Source organism: Leptodactylus fuscus, chromosome 2 (genome assembly GCF_031893055.1).
Source record: "Leptodactylus fuscus isolate aLepFus1 chromosome 2, aLepFus1.hap2, whole genome shotgun sequence".
In the NCBI taxonomy this organism is placed as follows: Eukaryota; Metazoa; Chordata; class Amphibia; order Anura; family Leptodactylidae; genus Leptodactylus; species Leptodactylus fuscus.
In genome coordinates, this window is record NC_134266.1 from 120103988 (window position 1) to 120124010 (window position 20023).

Below are 20023 nucleotides of genomic sequence, written 5' to 3' on the forward strand. Positions count from 1 at the left end.
TGCAGAAGAGAAGGCTGAGGGGAGATTTAATAGCAGTCTACAACTATCTGAAAGGTAGTCACAGTGCAGAGGGATCTACCCTATTCTCATTAGCACAAGGAAGTACAAGAAGCAATGGGATGAAACTAAAGGGAAAGAGATACAGATTAGACATTAGGAAAAACTTTCTGACAGTGAGGGTAGTGAGAGAGTGGAATAGGCTGCCACGGGAGGTGGTGGGCGCTCCATCAATGGAAATCTTCAAGTGGAATCTGGATAAACATATAGCTGGGATGATTTAGGAAAACCTGCACTCGCAGGGGGTTGGACCCGATGGCCCTTGAGGTCCCTTCCAACTCTACCATAAGATAAGATAAGATAAAAAAAAGGGCCCTAGGGGCATTTGTTCTCCGGCTAGGGATTCACTCTCTGCTCTAACCATAACGTAACAGAAGCCCAGCTCCTCCCCCAATTGCATGAGTGACTGTTCTACATTGTCACACTTCATCTGCAGTTAGGGCCAGAAGGGAGACTTCACTGGTACTTTTCAAGGCTCAAGCCACACATTGCGAAAAAATTGCATTTTATATTGCAGATTTTTTTTTGTTTTTGTTTTCAGCAGAAGGGAGATGTATATTTACCACTCCTTTTAAAGCCACAACAGCCAAATAGTTTTCCACAATGTGTGGCCCCAGTTTAAGGTATGCCTTGATCGTGTCCTTGAATTGATTCCTCTGGGTATTCCATGTTCCGCAAGTTTGGCCTAGCTGTAGCCTAGTAATTGTCTGGGAAGGCATGAGTAAGGCATTCTAATTCAGTGGCCAATGGTTCTGTAGGATAATGGTTTCATGGCAATCCTCTCAGTTGATGCACAGCATCTTCCAGACACAGCACTGATGCACACTCCTGAGAGTCTTTACATGATAGATGATAACCAAAATCTCACAGGCATACAGGAGAGTAGTCACATACAGCTGTATGGACCATTAGCTTAGTTTTCGTTTTAAGGTCATGGTTCTTCATAACCTGATACTGAAGGTTCATGTAGGACATCCTGTTACAGGTTGTGTGGTGCTGAACCTTCTCCTCAATAGTTGCCTTTTAAAGAGAACCTTTCCCCGCCTCCAACAAGTCTAGCTCTTTACATGAATAGGATTCTGGCACAGTTGGAATTTGAGGGATGTGATTCTGAGCCCTGACACTGGCTGACTCTGATTGGAGATGTGAATCATGTCCACTGCCGGAGACTGCCCTTCTGACATTACACAGCTTAAATAGCACATCAGGAACCAAAACTACCAGAACTTGTAGCTAAGGAATGGTGGAGGCTAGTTTAAAAAAAAAAAAAATTAAAATCACCACTTTCACCAAATAAAGTTCTTAGCATCTGTTAATAAAGAGTCCTTTAAAGAGGACTTTTAATGATCTCTGACATTTGCAGCATTATATACCACAACAAAGCAGTATCTTGTACTGTAGCGGGACGTTGTTCCTGACGATGAGCTGTAAGGTCGGCCCTTCTGACAGTGGAGAGATATCAGTACCAAAACTAACAGCACCGATATCTCTGACACCGGGGCGCATATAGGCAAAGCTAACAGTGTGCCGAATTCCATTTACTGCTAGCCTTCTAGCAGAAAAGTCCTCTTTAAGATGCCTGCCTAAGTAAAGAAAAAGGTCCACTACTCCCATAATTTCTTTAGCAATGGTTATCACTGAGGGAATCAGTTACCTGACCAGAAACATCTTGGCAGCAGAACTTGGTTTTCCCAATGCTGATGGACAATCCTAAGCTCTTGTAAGCCTCAGTAAAAGGGTTCAGAACATTGAACTGATTAAAGCTTTGTTCTAGTGAAATGTGAAACACTGGACACGACACTCACAAAATGCAAAGTGGTGCCAAAATCTGGTGATGCCATTCTACCGAAATATTATACATGTCTATGTATTAAACATTATTTGCTAAACAAATACTACAAAAATTTCCATGTAGATCCTTTATGATGGTGCCATGAAGATGCTGTATATATCAGGCAACAAACAAATTTGTACATAAACAAAGTAGAATAAGCACAGTCAAAGTATTAAATAATTATTACAGTTATTAATGGAAAATGCAATTGCCTGGTTAGGCCATTTTTCGAAGTAACAAAAACCCAATAGTTTTGAGAAAGAATATGAGACCAGACTTTGTACTGGACACCAGCTGCATAGGTAGGTTAGGGCTACACACAAAAATGTCATCCTACTAATATTATAAGTGTGAAAGTTTGTGTGTTTGGATGTTTGTGAGTTTGGATGTTTGTTCCTCAATCACGCTAAAACGCCTGGACGGATTTGCGTGCAATTTTCCACAAACCTAGTTTTCCCTTAGGATTTAGTCACAGGCTACTTTTGGTGCCACTAAACAACATGGCTTCCTAGCAGGAGACTCACAAAAGCAGGACTCCTAGCCCCAGCTATAGACTCACACACACTGCCTGGCATTTCCTGCCTCAACCTGCCTGCACACTCCTTACTGTCACCTCAGGAGTAGCCCTCACTCTACTCACTCACATTTTACATATAGCTTTCCACTATATAACACATCACATTGTCTGTATCACGACATACACAATACAACACATCACATTGTCTGACACAATACAACACATCACATTGTCTGTATCACGACATACACAATACAACACATCACATTGTCTGACACAATACAACACATCACATTGTCTGTATCACGACATACACAATACAACACATCACATTGTCTGTATCACGACATACACAATACAACACATCACATTGTCTGTATCACGACATATACAATACATCACATTGCCTGTATCACGACATACACTATACAACACATCACATTGTCTGTATCACGACATATACAATACAACACATCACATTGTCTGTATCACGACATACACAATACAACACATCACATTGTCTGTATCACGACATACACAATACAACACATCACATTGTCTGTATCACGACATACACAATACAACACATCACATTGTCTGTATCACGACATACACAATACAACACATCACATTGTCTGTATCACGACATACACAATACAACACATCACATTGTCTGTATCACGACATACACAATACAACACATCACATTGTCTGTATCACTAGATACACAATATAACACATCACATCACATTTGCTAGCCCACCAAACTTTTTAAAGCACTTTTACAGTTTCACACGTCTGTGTCCGCCCAATTCTCAAATCACCGCAGACGAAGTCGCGGGTAAAAGCTAGTTGCTCATAAAAGAAAACAAAAAGTTGAAATCCCTGTTGCAGATTTTACTGTAGTTTTTTTGAGCCAAAAAACCTTAAAAAGGAATGAAAAACACAAAGGAAACTCTTATACGTTTCACCTGTTTAGTCCACTTCTGACTTTGGCTCATAAAAATACAGCAAAATCTACAAAAAATGCAGTGTTTCTACAATGTGGGGTCTCAGCCTTAACCATGCTTTTAGGCTGGTTCAAGTGGGAATTAAAAAAAGATCACATCACTATCGATGGCTGGATTAACAGATTCTGTGTGTTACTATAGGTAGTGCACAGGTTAATACTGGAATACTGGATAGCTTGGCATCATTAGGTGATTTACTACACATTTAGAACAGGTTCTTTTCTGGAGAAGCCCATTGATGTTTATATTGGCTCACATCCACATCCTGCTTGCAAGATGGCATGTGATACTTTCAACTTATAAAACTCTGGGACCATTATATCTATGTTAATAAAACGTAATCTCTCCCATCTATAGATTACAGCATAGCGCAGAACAATATAGCATACGGTCACAAACTGTTTTATTGTGGCTTTTCTTTTCTAAATCACATATGTACCATGTAACCATGATTGCTGGGTCTGATAATTTTAGCTCCAGGAAGGAAAAAACGTACAGTTTCAGCTAATAAATGATATTATTTTATAATGAAAAGTTATACAATCTTCTAATATACTTTGTTACTACGGTTTTCTAGATCTGTTTCCTGTCATTCAATCTGCTTACTTCCTAAGGATAACAATGAGTCTGTGGTCACGTGATGGACACATGGGGGTGCACCACTCCTCTTTTATTAATGAGCAGTGCACCTGTGTGTCCATCACATGACCATGGTCTGATTTTTAATCTACTGGAAGTAAGCAGAATGATTGACAGCAAGCAGAGATCTAGAAAACCGTGAGGAATTTATACAAAAAGTAAATTGGAAAATTGTACAACTTTTTATTGAATAATTAATAGAATTCATGGAAACTGGAACCTCTTAAAATGGGTAAGACAATCCCTTTTTATTCTTACTGCTTAACTTCTATATGCATATATTATTTGTAAAGCTCCTTTTGCGCATAACTTGATACTGATAGTCCACAGAATGAGCGGCAAACTCTATCTCAAATCGGCCAAAGGATGGACAGCTTCTAATAGCCCAACCTCAAGGTCCCAGCAGTAAACAATATAAAAAAGAAGAAGCGGCACTTCAAAAAATTCACTGAATAGCTTATTGGATGAATACACCATTAACTGGATTTACTGGAGGGCTGCTTCTTTCTTATTATCCTGCTCACACAAGCTTGATCAGTATCAGTGAACAGCATACAGTCCATATAATAATAGTCAAGATAATAATATATAGATAATCCCTTATACCCAGGCTTTGGACAAACAATTAGCTGGCAACAAAGTTTAAAAGAGTCAATGGTTGTTAGTCTAGTGAATGTTTGCTGCAGTATAAGCACCAGGAAAACATACACATAGTTTCATCCATTATATTAACAAAAGTTAAAAAAACATTGCTGGGCCTTCAATTGGCAGCATACTCTGTAGTCTCTGTTTTGTTTTGGGGTTTGTATTGTTTTGATTGCCTATCTTTAAAGGAGTCATAAATACGGTAGGAGTAGTGCAGCAGCCCTGTTCACTGTATAGCGGTGGCTCTGGAGAAGTGCAGTGGAACTCCTATTGCTTGAATAGGAGAGTCTGCACGTGCTCCCTTTCCACTACTATAGCTTACAGTACCCAGATGCTGCTGGATCACATGATCTATGAGGGGTATGGGTATCAGATCCCCACTGATGACCTCAGTATGAAAAACTCATTTGGGGTAGGGCGACCCCTTTAAGACAAGCCATCAATTTTAGACCAGTGGGAGTTCCACTGAGACTGTCAGAGGTCAGCAGTTTCCTGGAGTGTACAGCTGCCGGCATCGTATATATGCCAGGCACATGTACTTAGTAGCGATGGTTATGCATGCAAGGGTGCAATATATTTCAATTTTCATCAATTAAAAACCTAAAACATATGTTTTCTCATTGATGTTGTTTTTCAGCTAATTTTCTACAACAATTCACTTACGTCTATTATTTGGTCTGCTCCTGAGCTTTTCAAGTCATCTTGCTGGTTCTTCTTTGAAAGCGAATCAACTGACAGCACTTTTTCTGGAACTTGTGGATCTTTTCCATCTCCTACTTGCCTTTTATGTCGAGCAGGAGCCCTTGTTTTCCACCATTCCCTGTGAAATCCTCTATCACGTTCCTCTTTCCTTGTTAAAGTATTTGAGATGCCACGGTACAGTGAAGTCTGTGGTGCACCTTTTTTAAATATATGTACCAAAAGAGAGTCTCTAGAGCTCTCCCTAGTTGTCGAACAACTATGCGGAGTCCTACAGTTAGCAAGGATGCATGTGTTCTCCAACATCCAGAATACATTGCAGGCATGGCTCTGACAGCAAGAATCATGGCAGGAGTGAATAGATTGGGGGCCGTCTGCCACCCTCAAGTAGTGCGTATCATTCTTAGTCCTCAGACCAAACCCAAATTGAATACTACCTTTCTGACATATAGAACTGCTTTGGATGGCATCTGTGGAAAAAAATAAATAAATGAGGATTTTTGTTATTCTTAAACACTAAATTGTTAACAATGACAGCTATTCAACAAAACCATAAAGAACACGGCATTGAATGGACATTATAGGTTCAGCAAGAATCTGTTTAAAGGGGCTCTATCAGCAAAATCATGCTGCTAGAGCCCCACATATGCATGAATAGCCTTTAAAAAGGCTATTCAGGCACCGTAAATGTTATATTAAACTACCCCCCAGTTTTAAAATAACCTAAAAAAGAAAGTGATCTACTTACCGAACGTGCACGCTGGGCGGGCATTCAGGGTGTGTCTTCATCTTCTTCCACGCCTCTTCTTCCTCCGATGTCCTCCGGTCCCGTCTTCCTCTAGCGCTCGCGAATGGACAGTGATAGCCTGGGCGCATGCGCAGTAGCTGTAGTAGAAGCCGCATGCTACTGCGCATGCGCCCAGGCCGTTTTTTAATATCAGTGTCCGCGAGCGAGCGCCGGAGTTGGACGGGACCGGAGGACATCGGAGGAAGAAGAGGCGTGAATGAAGAAGAAGACACACCCTGAATGCCCGTCCAGCGTGCATGATGTGTAAGTAGATCACATTCTTTTTTAGGTTATTATTTTAAAACGGTGGGGGGAGGGGGTAGTTTAATATAACTTTATATGATTTTGCTGATAGAGCCCCTTTAATGTAAAGTTACTCAAAGTTTTCAAAATCTCTGCTTGCTATCAATTATTGGGACCCTTTACTGCAGGCATGTCCAAAGTCTGCTCCACAGGCCAAATGCGGCCCGTTTTATAATTGACATGCTGCGATTTACAAAAACGCAACGATTTCTGAAAATTGCAGCATGTCCATTGAGGATATTTTTCTGCAATGTGTGGATGGGATTAGAAGGAAGACCCCAAAGAAGTGGTGTTGCCTATGCAGTTAATTTATCTATTATCATCAGGTTGTGTATGGCTAAGAGGTAAAGTGACCAAGTATTGAGAAAGTAATTGTATAGCCTTCTATCACATACCATGAACACCATGCAGATTCTCAAGGAATTTGACCAAGCTATTCTAAAACAGTAAAAATAACTGGTGACAAGGATAATACTTGTTTTCTCCTGCACTCTAATTGGATCGCGGGCCTATATTCTTGCCCTGCACAAACATGGATGCTGAACACGATAGGGAGAAGTGTACAGGCGTGAGATTGCTTTCATTCTCTCGCGTTATCTCAGATGCATTATAGAAGCGGTGCAACACACCAAAGATACCAGGTAACATGGTTGTTTATTGATTTGACTGTGGCTGTCTGGGCTCTATTTAAGCAACTCCTAAACACTGTCCCAGCAACCCCTGATGAAAAAGCGTAGTGAGAACCGATGTGAGTGTGTACACTATGGTAATTGCTAGGCATTGGTAGGCATTTTGGCTAAAGCTATGGTGGGGCATTGATTCTATTAACTTTATGGTCCATTTTTGCATTTATTATATTTGCAGTGATTTTTTTGTAATTTGGAATCGTGAATTAAGGATTATACTGGGTTACTCACGGACCGAAATCAACAGTAACACAGCCTGTGCTTTTACCAAGTACTCGCGCATGCGCGAACTGTTATGCCTAGCTCGTTCTGAGAATGAACACGCCTAGGAAAGAGGAATCCTCGCGTACGCGGATTGGTGGGCGAGGACGATAGGCGTGGCCAGAAGTGGGCGGCAACCCGGCTGTATAGACTACTTAACAGCGGGGTAATACAGTGAGTAGCGTCGATCCGTCTAAGTAGCGGGACCAACCTCCGTGGTCTCGCGAACTGCGGTTTTTACCACACAACAATATATAGGGACATCTACCTCCTGATGAATGAAACCAGGGAAACGCGTAGAGGGGAGAACAGTTTTAGCACATTGTAGCAGGGGGATTAACTAGTGAGGGTACTTATAATCAGCAACACCAGCCCTTAGGGATTGACGGGACTGGGGAATTCAGCTGAGACGTGTAGTGTACCTACCTCACCATTTACTCATTAGCCTGCCTGTGCTATTTATTATTATTATTTTGAATTTATGTGGGAGTGCGATTTATCAAGGAAGGGGTACTTTGTGGGCTTGATGACTGATATAACCCAAGAGGGAGGAAGAGGGATGCTGCATCAAATAAGAGTCTTTGGCCCCATCAACATACTTTGTCCTTGAATGGCCACCTACCAGGAAATGAATACATTGTAACATGGATCCTCGTTTTTATTAGTACATTGATTAAAAGTTATGTTTTAACTTTAGTAAGGACATTTAGTGTATGTTTATTTACCGGTGTTGCTATTAGCCTTTGGAATTGGGGGGGGGGGGGGTTAAATTACTAATTGGGACATCCATCCCCTTTTTAAATGAGTTTCCTGTGTAATATATATACACACTGCTCAAAAAAAATAAAGGGAACACTCATATAACACATCCCAGATCTGAATGAATGAAATATTTTCATTGAATAATTTGTTCCGTACAAAGTTGAATGTGATGACAACAAAATCACACAAAAATCATCAATTGAAATCAAATTTATTAACCAATGGAGGCCTGGATTTGGAGTCACCCCCAAATTAAAGTGGAAAAACACACTACAGGCTGATCTGAATTTGATGAAAAGTCCTTAAAACATGTCAAAATGAGACTCAGTAGTGTGTGTGGCCTCCACGTGCCTGTATGACCTCCCTACAACGGCTGGGCATGCTCCTGATGAGGTTGCGGATGGTCTCCTGAGGGATCTCCTCCCAGACCTGGACTAAAGCATCTGCCAACTCCTGGACAGTCTGTGGTGCAACGTGACATGCTGGAGGCGCTACCAGGAGGAGGCCAACAACCCAGCAGCAGGAGCGCTACCTCTCCCTTTGTGCAAGGAGGAGCACTGCCAGAGCCCTGCATAATGACCTTCAACAGGCCACAAATGTGCATGTGCCTGCACAAACGGTTAGAAACCGACTCCATGAGGATGGTATGAGGGCCCGACGTCCACAGATGGGGGTTGTGCTCATAGCCCAACACCGTGCAGGACGCTTGGCATTTGACACAGAACACCAGGTATTGGTAACTTTGCCACTGGCGCCCTGTGCTGTTCACAGATGAAAGCAGGTTCACCCTGAGCACATGTGGCAGACATGACAAAGTCTGGAGACGCCGTGGAGAGCGATCTGCTGCCTGTAATATCCTTCAGCACGACCGGTTTGGCAGTTGGTCAGTAATGGTGTGGGGTGGCATTTGTTTGGAGAGCTGCACAGCCCTCTATGTGCTCGCCAGAGGTAGCCTGACTGACATTAGGTGCAGAGATGAGATCATCAGACCCCTTGTGAGACCATATGCTGGTGCGGTTGGCCCTGGGTTCCTCCTAATGCAGGACAATGCCAGACCTCATGTGGCTGAAGTGTGTCAGCAGTTCCTGCAATATGAAGGCATTGAAGCTATAGACTGGGACGCCCGTTCCCCAGTCCTGGATCCGATTGAGCACATCTGGGACGTCATGTCTCGATCCATCCACCTACGTCACATTGCACCACAGACTGTCCAGGAGTTGGCAGATGCTTTAGTCCAGGTCTAGGGGGAGATCCCTCAGGAAACCATCCGTCACCTCAACAGGAGCAAGCCCAGCCGTTGTAGGGAGGTCATACAGGCACGTGGAGGCCACACACACTATTGAGCCTCATTTTGACATGTTTTAAGGACATTACATCAACGTTGGATCAGCCTGTAGTGTGTTTTTCCACTTTAATTTTGGGGGTGACTCCAAATCCAGGCCTCCATTGGTTAATAAATTTGATTTCCACTGATGATTTTTGTGTGATTTTGTCGTCATCACATTCAACTTCGTACAGAACAAAGTATTCAAAGAGTATATTTAATTCATTCAGATCTAGGATTTGTTATTTGAGTGTTCCCTTTATTTTTTTTTGAGCAGTGTATTTTATTGTCATTGTACTGGCTTTTAAACTAATAAATAGCCATAATGGAAGCGCTCGCATGTAGGTCCATTTTTCATTGCTATTCTATCCTTACAATAGTTTCTCAATATTTTTTTTTACCTGGAAAGACCCTTTAGCGCTTTAATGAGCAGCAAACATTGCGATATTTCCTGGATTGCTCTGGGGTACAGCATTACAGTACACTTCCATGGCATATAAAGAGCATTATCTGACCCATCATGAATGCAAAACAGCAGCATGTCATACTAAAGGAATCATTGTACAGCTGTGACTAGGCACAGGAAAAAGCAACCTATGAACATTAGCTTTTCTAGGAAATCTGTGCATATAGTAGCTGTTTACAAGTCCCTGATACTAGCAACTGTGAGTGAAATGATAAAAATGATCAATATTAAATGTGCAAAGACTATAAAACATGTATGTCTGGTCAAAGTCAAACAACTCTGTCCACAATATTCACAGCTAATAAGTGTGAATAAGATTTCTTTCTTCTGTTCCATTCTTCTGATTGTGAGCTAATTCACTCATACAAAGAACTACTTCTTCTCTCACCTATGCCAGAGTAAAGAAAGGACAAGTTCCAGCTACAGTCTAAACCAAATTCATATTGGCAGGGTTGGTTTGATGCCCAGAATGCCATCTTCACCTTGATCCAATAAACCACTGTTAAATAATACCCAGCACTCACTCATCATTTGGCACCATCTCTTTGTAAAAGCTCATAACATAAGCATGGATACAATATACTAGGAGATTGACCCATCCCCCATGCAAACACACTTTACAGGGAGGACTTGACCTGATTCCACTTCATATACCATGGATGCTCATGTGATATGACAGGGAATGTGTACTAGTCTGGAATTTAGGATGCCCATGCCTGCTAAGAAATATTAACCCTTTAACTGGAACATTATGCTTGAAGGAGGAAAACCGCTTTATTAATTTAGCAAGAATTGTGATTTTTACTGAATTAAAATGGAATTTGAAAGCAATTGTAAGGGAAAATAGCTCTAAACAGGCAGCACCAGATGGGGCACTGGAGGGCAGCAAACGAAGAAGCATATGAAGCAACACAGAACTTTGTGAGCCACTGTACAGCCTGTGTGCATGAAGTGTTTTATGTGTGTGTGTGTGTGTGTGTGTGTGTGTGCGTATGTGTATATATATATATATACAGTGGCGTAACTAGAAATGGCGGGGCCCCGTGGCGAACTTTTGACATGGGCCCCCCCCCGACACCGAAGATCTCGACCGAGTCCCTCCTACGCATTCCTGCGCGCTCTATTATGTCCCATAGTGGCCCCTGCACACAGTATTATGTCCCATAGTGGCCCCTGCACACAGTATTATGTCCCTTAGTGGCCCCTGCACACAGTATTATGTCCCTTAGTGGCCCCTGCACACAGTATTATGTCCCTTAGTGGCCCCTGCACACAGTATTATGTCCCTTAGTGGCCCCTGCACACAGTATTATGTCCCTTAGTGGCCCCTGCACACAGTATTATGTCCCTTAGTGGCCCCTGCACACAGTATTATGTCCCTTAGTGGCCCCTGCACACAGTATTATGTCCCTTAGTGGCCCCTGCACACAGTATTATACCCAATAGTGGCCCCCTGCACACAGTATTATGTCCCTTAGTGGCCCCTACAGGACTAAATACTGTCACAGCTGACCGCTATACCAGGACAAATTGTGGATAAAAAAAAATCTGTATCTTCATTACTATTACCCCCAAATGTCTCACATATCAGTAACTCTTATGGTGAGGCACACAGGGTTTATTGTGAGGGAGATGATGGGGTTAACTGCTATTACTATGAGGCACATGGAGTTACTAAAACACAAGTAATCCCCCCAAATGCCTGATAGTAATAAGTATAGTAACCCCAGTACGTACCTGTGTATCTTCAGTTTCATTTTCCTGGAGCAGCTTCTTCCTCTTCTTCTCTTGCTGGACGGCAGGGATAAGCCCCGCCTCCTCCTCTCATTGGTGGGCAGAGGACAGCAGAGAAAGGAAGGGGGGAGAGAGGGGGAACGTCCTGCAGCGCTGAGAGGAGCCAGACCTGCAGCTCCTGTGTCTCAGCCGTTGCTGCAGCTTCGGGGCCCCCTGTTGGTGGAAAGTATTCCACCAACAGGGGGCCCCGATCATTATACTCGGGGGTCCGAAAAGACCTCCGAGAATAATGATAGCAGCAGTAGCAGCTGTCACCGGGCCCCTAATGTCCCGGGCCCTGTGGCAGCTGCTACCGCTGCTATGGTGGTAGTTACGCCACTGTATGTATATATATATATATATATATATATATATATATATATATATATATATATACACACACACACATACATATATACACACACACGAGGCTCTTCTCAATAACTATAGCAGTGACGCTCCGCGCTATTACAAGACTACAAAATAAACTAAAACGTCAAGAAAACTGCCTATCCACCCCTTTTATTCTTCTATGTTGTTAGCCATGACTAAGGGGTCATATCCCCGAAACGCGTAGGCTTATTCGTCCTTCTGTCCCGTCTGCACAAGGACATATCCATCGACTGCTTTTCCAAGAACAATATATATATATTTTTAACTTGGAGCATGTCTCCACAATAAAATTTGGAAATTTTTTTAAGAAAACGTATCATCCGGCGTGCTGAGACTACTTCAATTTGTTGCTTCTATTGTGTCTGTGCCGGACATGACGTCCCGGGCATCCGGATGACTACAAGCACCTACTACTCCTGCATTAACAGTAAGAGACATTTATCATTTTTGTAATACGGGCTGAGACAAATTTTTCTTCTTTGCATATACTTCTATGTTGTTGTTCACTTTAGTATACTATGTCCACACACCCATTATAACTAATTTCAGAATTCCCGTATTAACTCCATACAGAAAAGTGCAGGTCCGGTAGGATTCACCTGTGATGGAGAAGAGAACACTCAAGCATGTTAAAGAGTAGAATAGGTGCAGCCACGCCGTGTAGATCACCAGTCTCCCTTGAGAGTGCTTTGATACTGGCACAGAGTCAGATGCCAGCTTATTTGTGAAGTAAGTCTCCATGGTGTCTTCCACTGAATTTCTGAGTCTGAAAAAAACAAAACAAAGAAAAAACACTTTTATAGCTAATGTCCTTTCGAATAAAATGTACCGGTAATAAAAAAACTAGAACATGTGAACTTGCATCATTCTGCAATTAAGATTAAATAAATTCTAAAATTATAGTTAGTTACTAACAACTAAATTAGATCCTGGTTTTTTTTCTATTACTAGAGAATATTTATAATATGTTAAATAGCAATTGCGTCTACCATATTTTCCGGACTATAAGGCGCACATAAACTCCTACGATTTCATCAGAAATCGTAAGTGCGCCTTATAGTCCGGTGCGCCTTATATATGGAAGCGGCGGCACACGAGGAGTTAAGTGGCGGCCGCCGGCAAAGTCTACGTGCCGCTTCCATACATTGCAATGGGAGCGCGCTATTCAAATAGTATTCGCTCATCTCTAACTTCAATCGTAACTTCTTACAATTGAAGTTAGAGATACACGAATACTATTTGAATAGCGCGCTCCCATTGCAATGTATGGAAGCGACCGCCGCCAGCAAAGTCTGCCTGCCGCTTCAAACGATTCTACCATTAAAATAAGTTCTTTCCTCTGACCACGTCGGAATAGCCTTAAAGGCTATTTGTCTCCTACCTTTTGCCATAGCCAGCTGCTGCCTTCTTCTTGAGCTGCGTCCTCCCCTTCTGTGTTGTCTTCTATGGGCCTTATGGATGACGCATGCGCAGTCGGCTCTGGCTGTGAGAGCCTGTTAGAGCCGACTGCGCATGCGTCATCCATGAGGCCCAAAGAAAACAACACAGAAGGGGCGGACGCAGCTCAGGAAGAATGCGGCGCTGGCTAAAGGTAGGAGACGAATAGCCTTTAAGGCTATTCTAACGTGGTCAAGAGGACAGAACTTTTTAATGGTAGAATCCCTTTAACTCCTCGCGTGCCGAGCGCTTCCATTCATTTCGATGGAAGCGTGCCATTGAAATGAATAGAAGCGGCTGGCACGTGGGGGGGTTAAGCGGCCGCCGGCAAAATCGGCGTGCCGCCGCTTTCCATCACATATAAGGTGCACCGGACAGCGCTGCGCCTTTATAGTTCGGTGCACCTTATAGTCCGGTGCGCCTTATATATGGACCTAGGCAGGACTATAAGGCGCTCATGGGCAATGCGCCTTATAGTCCGGTGCGCCTTATAGTCCGCAAAATACGGTAATTGCACTATTATATAAGCGTCCATGTTACGCGCGTAATACATTGAAAGCATAGGGGGGAAAATAGCCTCCCATTGATTTCAATGGGGAGCGCACGTATGCCGGCTCCCATTCAAGTCAATGGGAGCTGCTTTTTACTCGCTCATTCTGAACGTCTTTTTACTATCAGAATGAGTGCAGCGTTACATCATGTGAAGGCTCCCTTATATTCTAGGTTCTTAAAAGTAGTCACCTGCTTTGCTTTGATTACTGCTTTGCACACTCTTGGCATTCTCTTGATGAGCTTCAAGAGGTAATCACCGGAAATGGTTTTCACTTCAAAGGTGTGCCCTGTCAGGTTTAATAAGTGGGATTTCTTGCTATATAAATGGGGTTAGGACCATCAGCTGTGTTATGCAGAAGTCAGGTGTGTGCGTCCTACTGAACAGACTGTTAGAATTTGTATTATGGCAAGAAAAAAAGCAGCTAAGTAAAGAAAAACGAGTGGCCACCATTATTTTAAGAAATGAAAGTCAGTCAGTCCGAAAAATTGGGAAAACTTTGAAAGTGTCCCCAAATGCAGTTGCAAAAACCATCAAGCGCTACAAAGATACTGGCTCACATGAGGACCGACCCAGGAAAGGAAGACCAAGAGTCATCTCTGCTGCGGAGAAGTTCATCCGAGTCACCAGCCTCAGAAATCGCAGGTTCACAGCAGCTCAGATTAGAGACCAGGTCGATGCCACATGGAGTTCTAGCAGCAGACACATCTCTACAACAACTGTTAAGAGGAATCTTTGTGCAGCAGGCCTTCATGGTAAAATAGCTGCTAGAAAACCACTGCTAAGGACAGGCAACAAGCAGAAGAGACTTGTTTGGGCTAAAGAACACAAGGAATTAGACCAGTGGAAATCTGTGCTTTGGTCTGATGAGTCCAAATTTGAGATCCTTGGTTCCAACCACCGTGTCTTTGTGCGACGCAGAAAAGGTGAACTCTACATGCCTGGTTCCCACAGTGAAGCATGGAGGAGGAGGTGTGATGGTGCTTTGCTGGCAACATTGTTGGGGATTTATTCAAAATTGAAAGCATATTGAACCAGCATGGCTACCACTTGCAGCATGCATGCTATTCTATCCGGTTTGCGTTTAGTTGGACCATCATTTATTTTTCAACAGGACAATGACCCCAAACACACCTCCAGGTTGTGTAAGGGCTATTTGACCAAGAAGGAGAGTGATAGGGTGCTACGCCAGATGACCTGGCCTCCACAGTCACCAGACCTGAACCCAATCGAGATGGTTTGGGGTGAGCTGGACCGCAGAGTGAAGGCAAAAGGGCCAACAAGTGCTAAGCATCTCTGGGAACTCCTTCAAGACTCTTGGAAGACCATTTCAGGTGACTACCTCTTGAAGCTCATCAAGAGAATGCCAAGAGTGTGTAAAGCAGTAATCAAAGCAAAAGGTGGCTACTTTGAAGAACCTACAGTATAAGACATATTTTCAGTTGTTTCACTTTTTTGTTAAGTATATAATTCCACATGTGATAATTCGAAGTTTTGATGCCTTCAGTGTGAATCTACAATTTTCATAGTCATGAAAATACAGAAAACTCTTTGAATGAGGTGTGTCCAAACTTTTGGTCTGTACTGTACACACACACACACACACACGGAAAAAGAGAGAGATGGAGAAGTAATCAGGGGTGAACCTGGGCTTTCTGCCGCCTGAAGCGGCGTCAGAAAGCAGCCCCCCCCCCGAGGAGGGGCGGAGCTGCGGGGCGGGGTCGCGAGAAAGGGGCGGGGTCGATATGAAGGGGGCGGGTCGAGCGGAAAGGGGGTAGGGCGAAGCGAGCGGCGTTCGCAGGCAGGGAGAGGACCTGCTCTCTGCCTGACTGTGAGGGGCGGCCGCTGGGCTGCGTCCAGCAGGGCCGCCCCAATACACCGCTCGCTTCCCGTGTCGGGCTGCAGACACGGTGACGCTAAGCCAGTCCAGGACAGCTTGTTCTGGACTGGCTTAGGTCAGCAAAAATGCCGCCCTCCCAAGGCCCTGGCATAGCACCGCCTGAAGCGGTCGCTTCAGGTCACCTCATGGGAGGTGCGGCGCTGGAAGTAATATATGTAGAACTATAAACATATAAAAATGTATCTGATATGGTCAATGTAGCAGCAAAGAAGGGAAAAAACAAGATGGCAGAACTGCAGGTTTTTTTTTTCCGTTTTAGCCCGCCACCCATAAAAATGTAAAAGTAATAAAAATATCAGTTAATCCCCAAAATTGCATCAATAGAAATTACAAGTTTCCTGCAAATTGCAGTTTTTATAACATAACTAAACCTATACTATTTTGGGTACTATTCCGTTATCGGGCCAGCAGCAGCGCATTTCAGCACCAGCTTTCGGGACAGCAGTTCAGTTCAGCAGCGGGAATTACAATGACATCCGAGGACTGCTGGCCCGATGCTTGTGCCCAGTAGCCAGTACATCAATGACCCCCCCTCCATCTCCTCCTCCTTCCAGTGCTGCCCCCCAGCTCTCCTTACATCTACCCCGTACCCTCTCCCCGCCACATGACTAAGCCGATGCTGGCCCGATGATAGAGGCCGTGCTTGTGTGTAGTAGGCAGTACATCGATGGATGCCCTCATCCTCCTCTTCCTTCCAGTGCTGCCCCCCAGCTCTTCTTACATCTGCCCCGTACCCTCTCCCTGTAATAGGCCTCACCGTAAATCTTGAGCAATGAATGCTACTAGATAGCCGCCGGACGCTGCAGAAAGTTTGTCCCTCCAGCTCGCTGTAGCTCACCGTTCCTATAGTCGGCGTGTTTCTTGTCAGGGCCTGGATTGAGCCCCGGTGTCTTTCCTTTCGGTCTCGGTACTAGCGCTGAGGTGAGGCCTAGTCGTGTGGCGGGGAGAGGGTACGGGGAAGATGTAAGGAGAGCTGGGGGGCAGCACTGGCAGGAGGAGAAGGATGGGGGAGGGGGGTCATCGATGTACTGGTTACTGGGCACAAGCATCGGGCCAGCAGTCCTCGGATGTCATTGTAATTCCCGCTGCTGAACTGCTGTCCCGAAAGCTGCTGCTGAACTGCGCTGCTGCTGGCCCGATAACGGAATAGTACCCTATTTTGGTATTGCTGTGATTGACCCAGAAAATATATGTAACGTCATTTTGGCTGTACACTGAATGCCACAAAACAAAAATACACATAAGAAAATGGAGCAAATGCAGTTTTTTTTCTAATTCCGACACATTTTTAATACTTCTGCAAATTCCCAGTACATAATGTGGAATATTAAATGGTACCATTTTAAACTACAATTTGCCCTGCAAAAAGTAAGCTCTCGTACAGCCCTGTGAACTGAAAAATAGAAATGAAAATGCAAAGACAAGAAATGGTTATGGCAGAGAAGGGTTAAATATGGGCGCTGCTTGATTTAGTGAATAGTTAATGAGAAACTTCCAAGAAAAGGAACAGCTGCTTGTATTGATGGTAATCCCAGGTGAGAGCGTCTCATGTAAACTGTGCAGCTGAAGCCAAGCAGGATGTGCTTTAATGCCTTCTTATGTCTCAGAAATAACACTACCCCTATTTCTGACACCATGTATAGGGAGCGCCTTTAAGAGAATAACATTATACATTCCTTACTACGCAGTATACGTTTTATACTGTTGTTTCTAGAAGGTAAACGCATAAGAGAGAGAAAATATCTCCTGAGATAGGTAAAGCAAATAGCGAGCTTTATTCTATAAAGAAGACTAAGGGTTATGTCACCAGGTAGCAGAAAAGGCAAATCATATCAATAATACAGCGGCAAAGTAGATAGTCTCTGAATGTGCTCTGTAGTGTTACAATGCCCTATTATTACAGGCAGCTGCTATATGTGTACTCATTGCTCTGGTAACATGCTGAAGGCGCACTGCTCATGTGATACTAACCCTTCAGGCTCATTCACACAAACATATTCCCTACTGCATTCTCTCACTTTTGTACACATATATTACATTCTATCCAGGGCCGGCATCACAGTGTGGGTTTAGTAGGTGAGGCGATAGCAATCTGCTCCACTTTATGTTCTCAGCCTTGTAGACAGTTTAAATCCCTTCCCACCAGTGACATTTTTCAATTTTCCTTTTTGACTCCCCGACTCCCAAACTCCAAACAACCTTTTTTATTCTTCCATTCACAGAGCCAAATGAGGGCTTTATGTTTAGAAAATTTTTTTAAAAAAATTTCTAATAGTAAAATGTATTATTTTGTACAATGTACTGGGAGGCTGGAAAACAAAATTCAGAATGGGGAGTGAATTGTAGAAAAAGTGCATTTGTGTGACTTTCTTGCGGGCTTCTTTTACAGCGTTCACTCTGCAGTCAAAATGACATGTGACCTGTATTCTATGTTTCAGTACGATTCCAAGGATACCAAATTTATTTACATTTTATTTACTTTTTTATATTTCTGTTTATGCAGATGGCGGTTTTTTTTTTGGTTTTTTTTTTTTACTGCGGAGCTAGGTGTACATTTTAGTTATACCATTTTGGGCAGAGGTTCTCAAACTTATTTTGTCTACCGCCCACTTCGAGAATTAATTATTTTCTAGCGCCCCCTCAAATTTTTTTTGACTTTACTACATCTTAAGAATCACAATCGCAGTCATTATGTTAATTAAATTATGTGTGTCATGTGAAAATAAGACTTTCTGATGAGGGTAATGTAAAACACCATTTTGTAATATTAGGAAAACTTTTATTCATGTTATTAAAACAAACATTTCAATTTTAATTTTAAAACTAATCTAATGTGAAGGATGAATTTGATGATTTTTAACAAGTTTGTTAATATCAGGCTCGAATTTACTCAAAAACAGCCGTAAGTCACCGCGTTCGGTAATCTGCAACCGATTTCTCTTTTTAGTTAGCAACGTTGCCACAGCACAGTTCCACACAGCACCACATAGCGTGATCCTATGGGATGACTGAAGGGCCTGTGATGTCATAAAAAGGTCCTGTAGACTTGGATTTACCTTGTACAGAGTTTCCTAAAGGACCTGGCTCCTCTGTCCACTAGCAGCCTGCTCTATATAATAAAGCTTTATCCTAGTGAACAGAGAGACCAGTAGGATTTAGACTGCTTTATATAAGAAAGCAGCACTTATTCCACACCCCCCTCTATCTCACAGCAGGGAGCTAGGTGATGTGTATGTGATGTGTATGTGTGGTGCAGACACAGGCTGGCTCCGTACACTCAGCCCCCCCCTCTCTCCCCCCACACAGCAGGGAGCTACGTCATGTGGCTCCCTCAGCAATGAGCAGGGGGCCAGGTGCTAGTGTCCATAATGAAGTGAATAAAGTAAGATAGTGGACAAACAAAGCAGTTTTGCTGAAGCAGTGTATTTAGGAAAAGTCTTAAATCCACATTAACAAGCAGTATAGATAGAATCATTGTTATGATAACACCCCTTTAAATTAGCCATCGCCCCCCTAAACCGCTTCAACGCCCCCCCAATCTTCTCTGTGCCCTTTACTGCCCCCCTATAGGCCTCCAGCGCCCACAAGGGGGCGTTATCGCCCACTTTGAGAAAGACTGATTTTGGGGAATGTCTATTGCTTTGATCACTTTTTTAAAACTTTTATCCGAGGAAAAACAGCAAACAAACATCAGTACAGCTCTTCAGATTTTTTTTTTCCCCACTATGGTATTCTCCGTACAGGAAAAATCTTGCATGTTTGTGAGTTTGGATGTTTGTTCCTCAATCATGCTAAAACGCCTGGACGGATTTGCGTGCAATTTTCCACAAACATAGTTTTCCCTTACAATTGAAACATAGGCTACTTTTGGTGCCACTAAACAGCATGGCTTCCTAGCAGGAGACTCACAAAAGCAGGACTCCTAACCCCAGCTATAGACTCACACACTGCCTCGCATTTCCTGCCACAAACTGCCTGCA

General features: G+C 43.2%; 1 protein-coding gene across 1 annotated transcript in view; it reads right to left on the reverse strand.

Annotated features, from left to right (window-relative positions):
- Positions 1-20023, reverse strand: part of KIAA0319L (KIAA0319 like) — a 91156-nt gene that overhangs the window by 48849 nt on the left and 22284 nt on the right. The window contains exons 3-4 of the mRNA XM_075264481.1: positions 12756-12922; positions 5366-5871 (exon numbers count right to left, since the gene is read on the reverse strand). Coding sequence (XP_075120582.1) covers positions 5366-5871; positions 12756-12897 — 648 coding nt within the window. The 5' untranslated portion in view covers positions 12898-12922. The remainder of the gene's footprint in view (positions 1-5365; positions 5872-12755; positions 12923-20023) is intronic.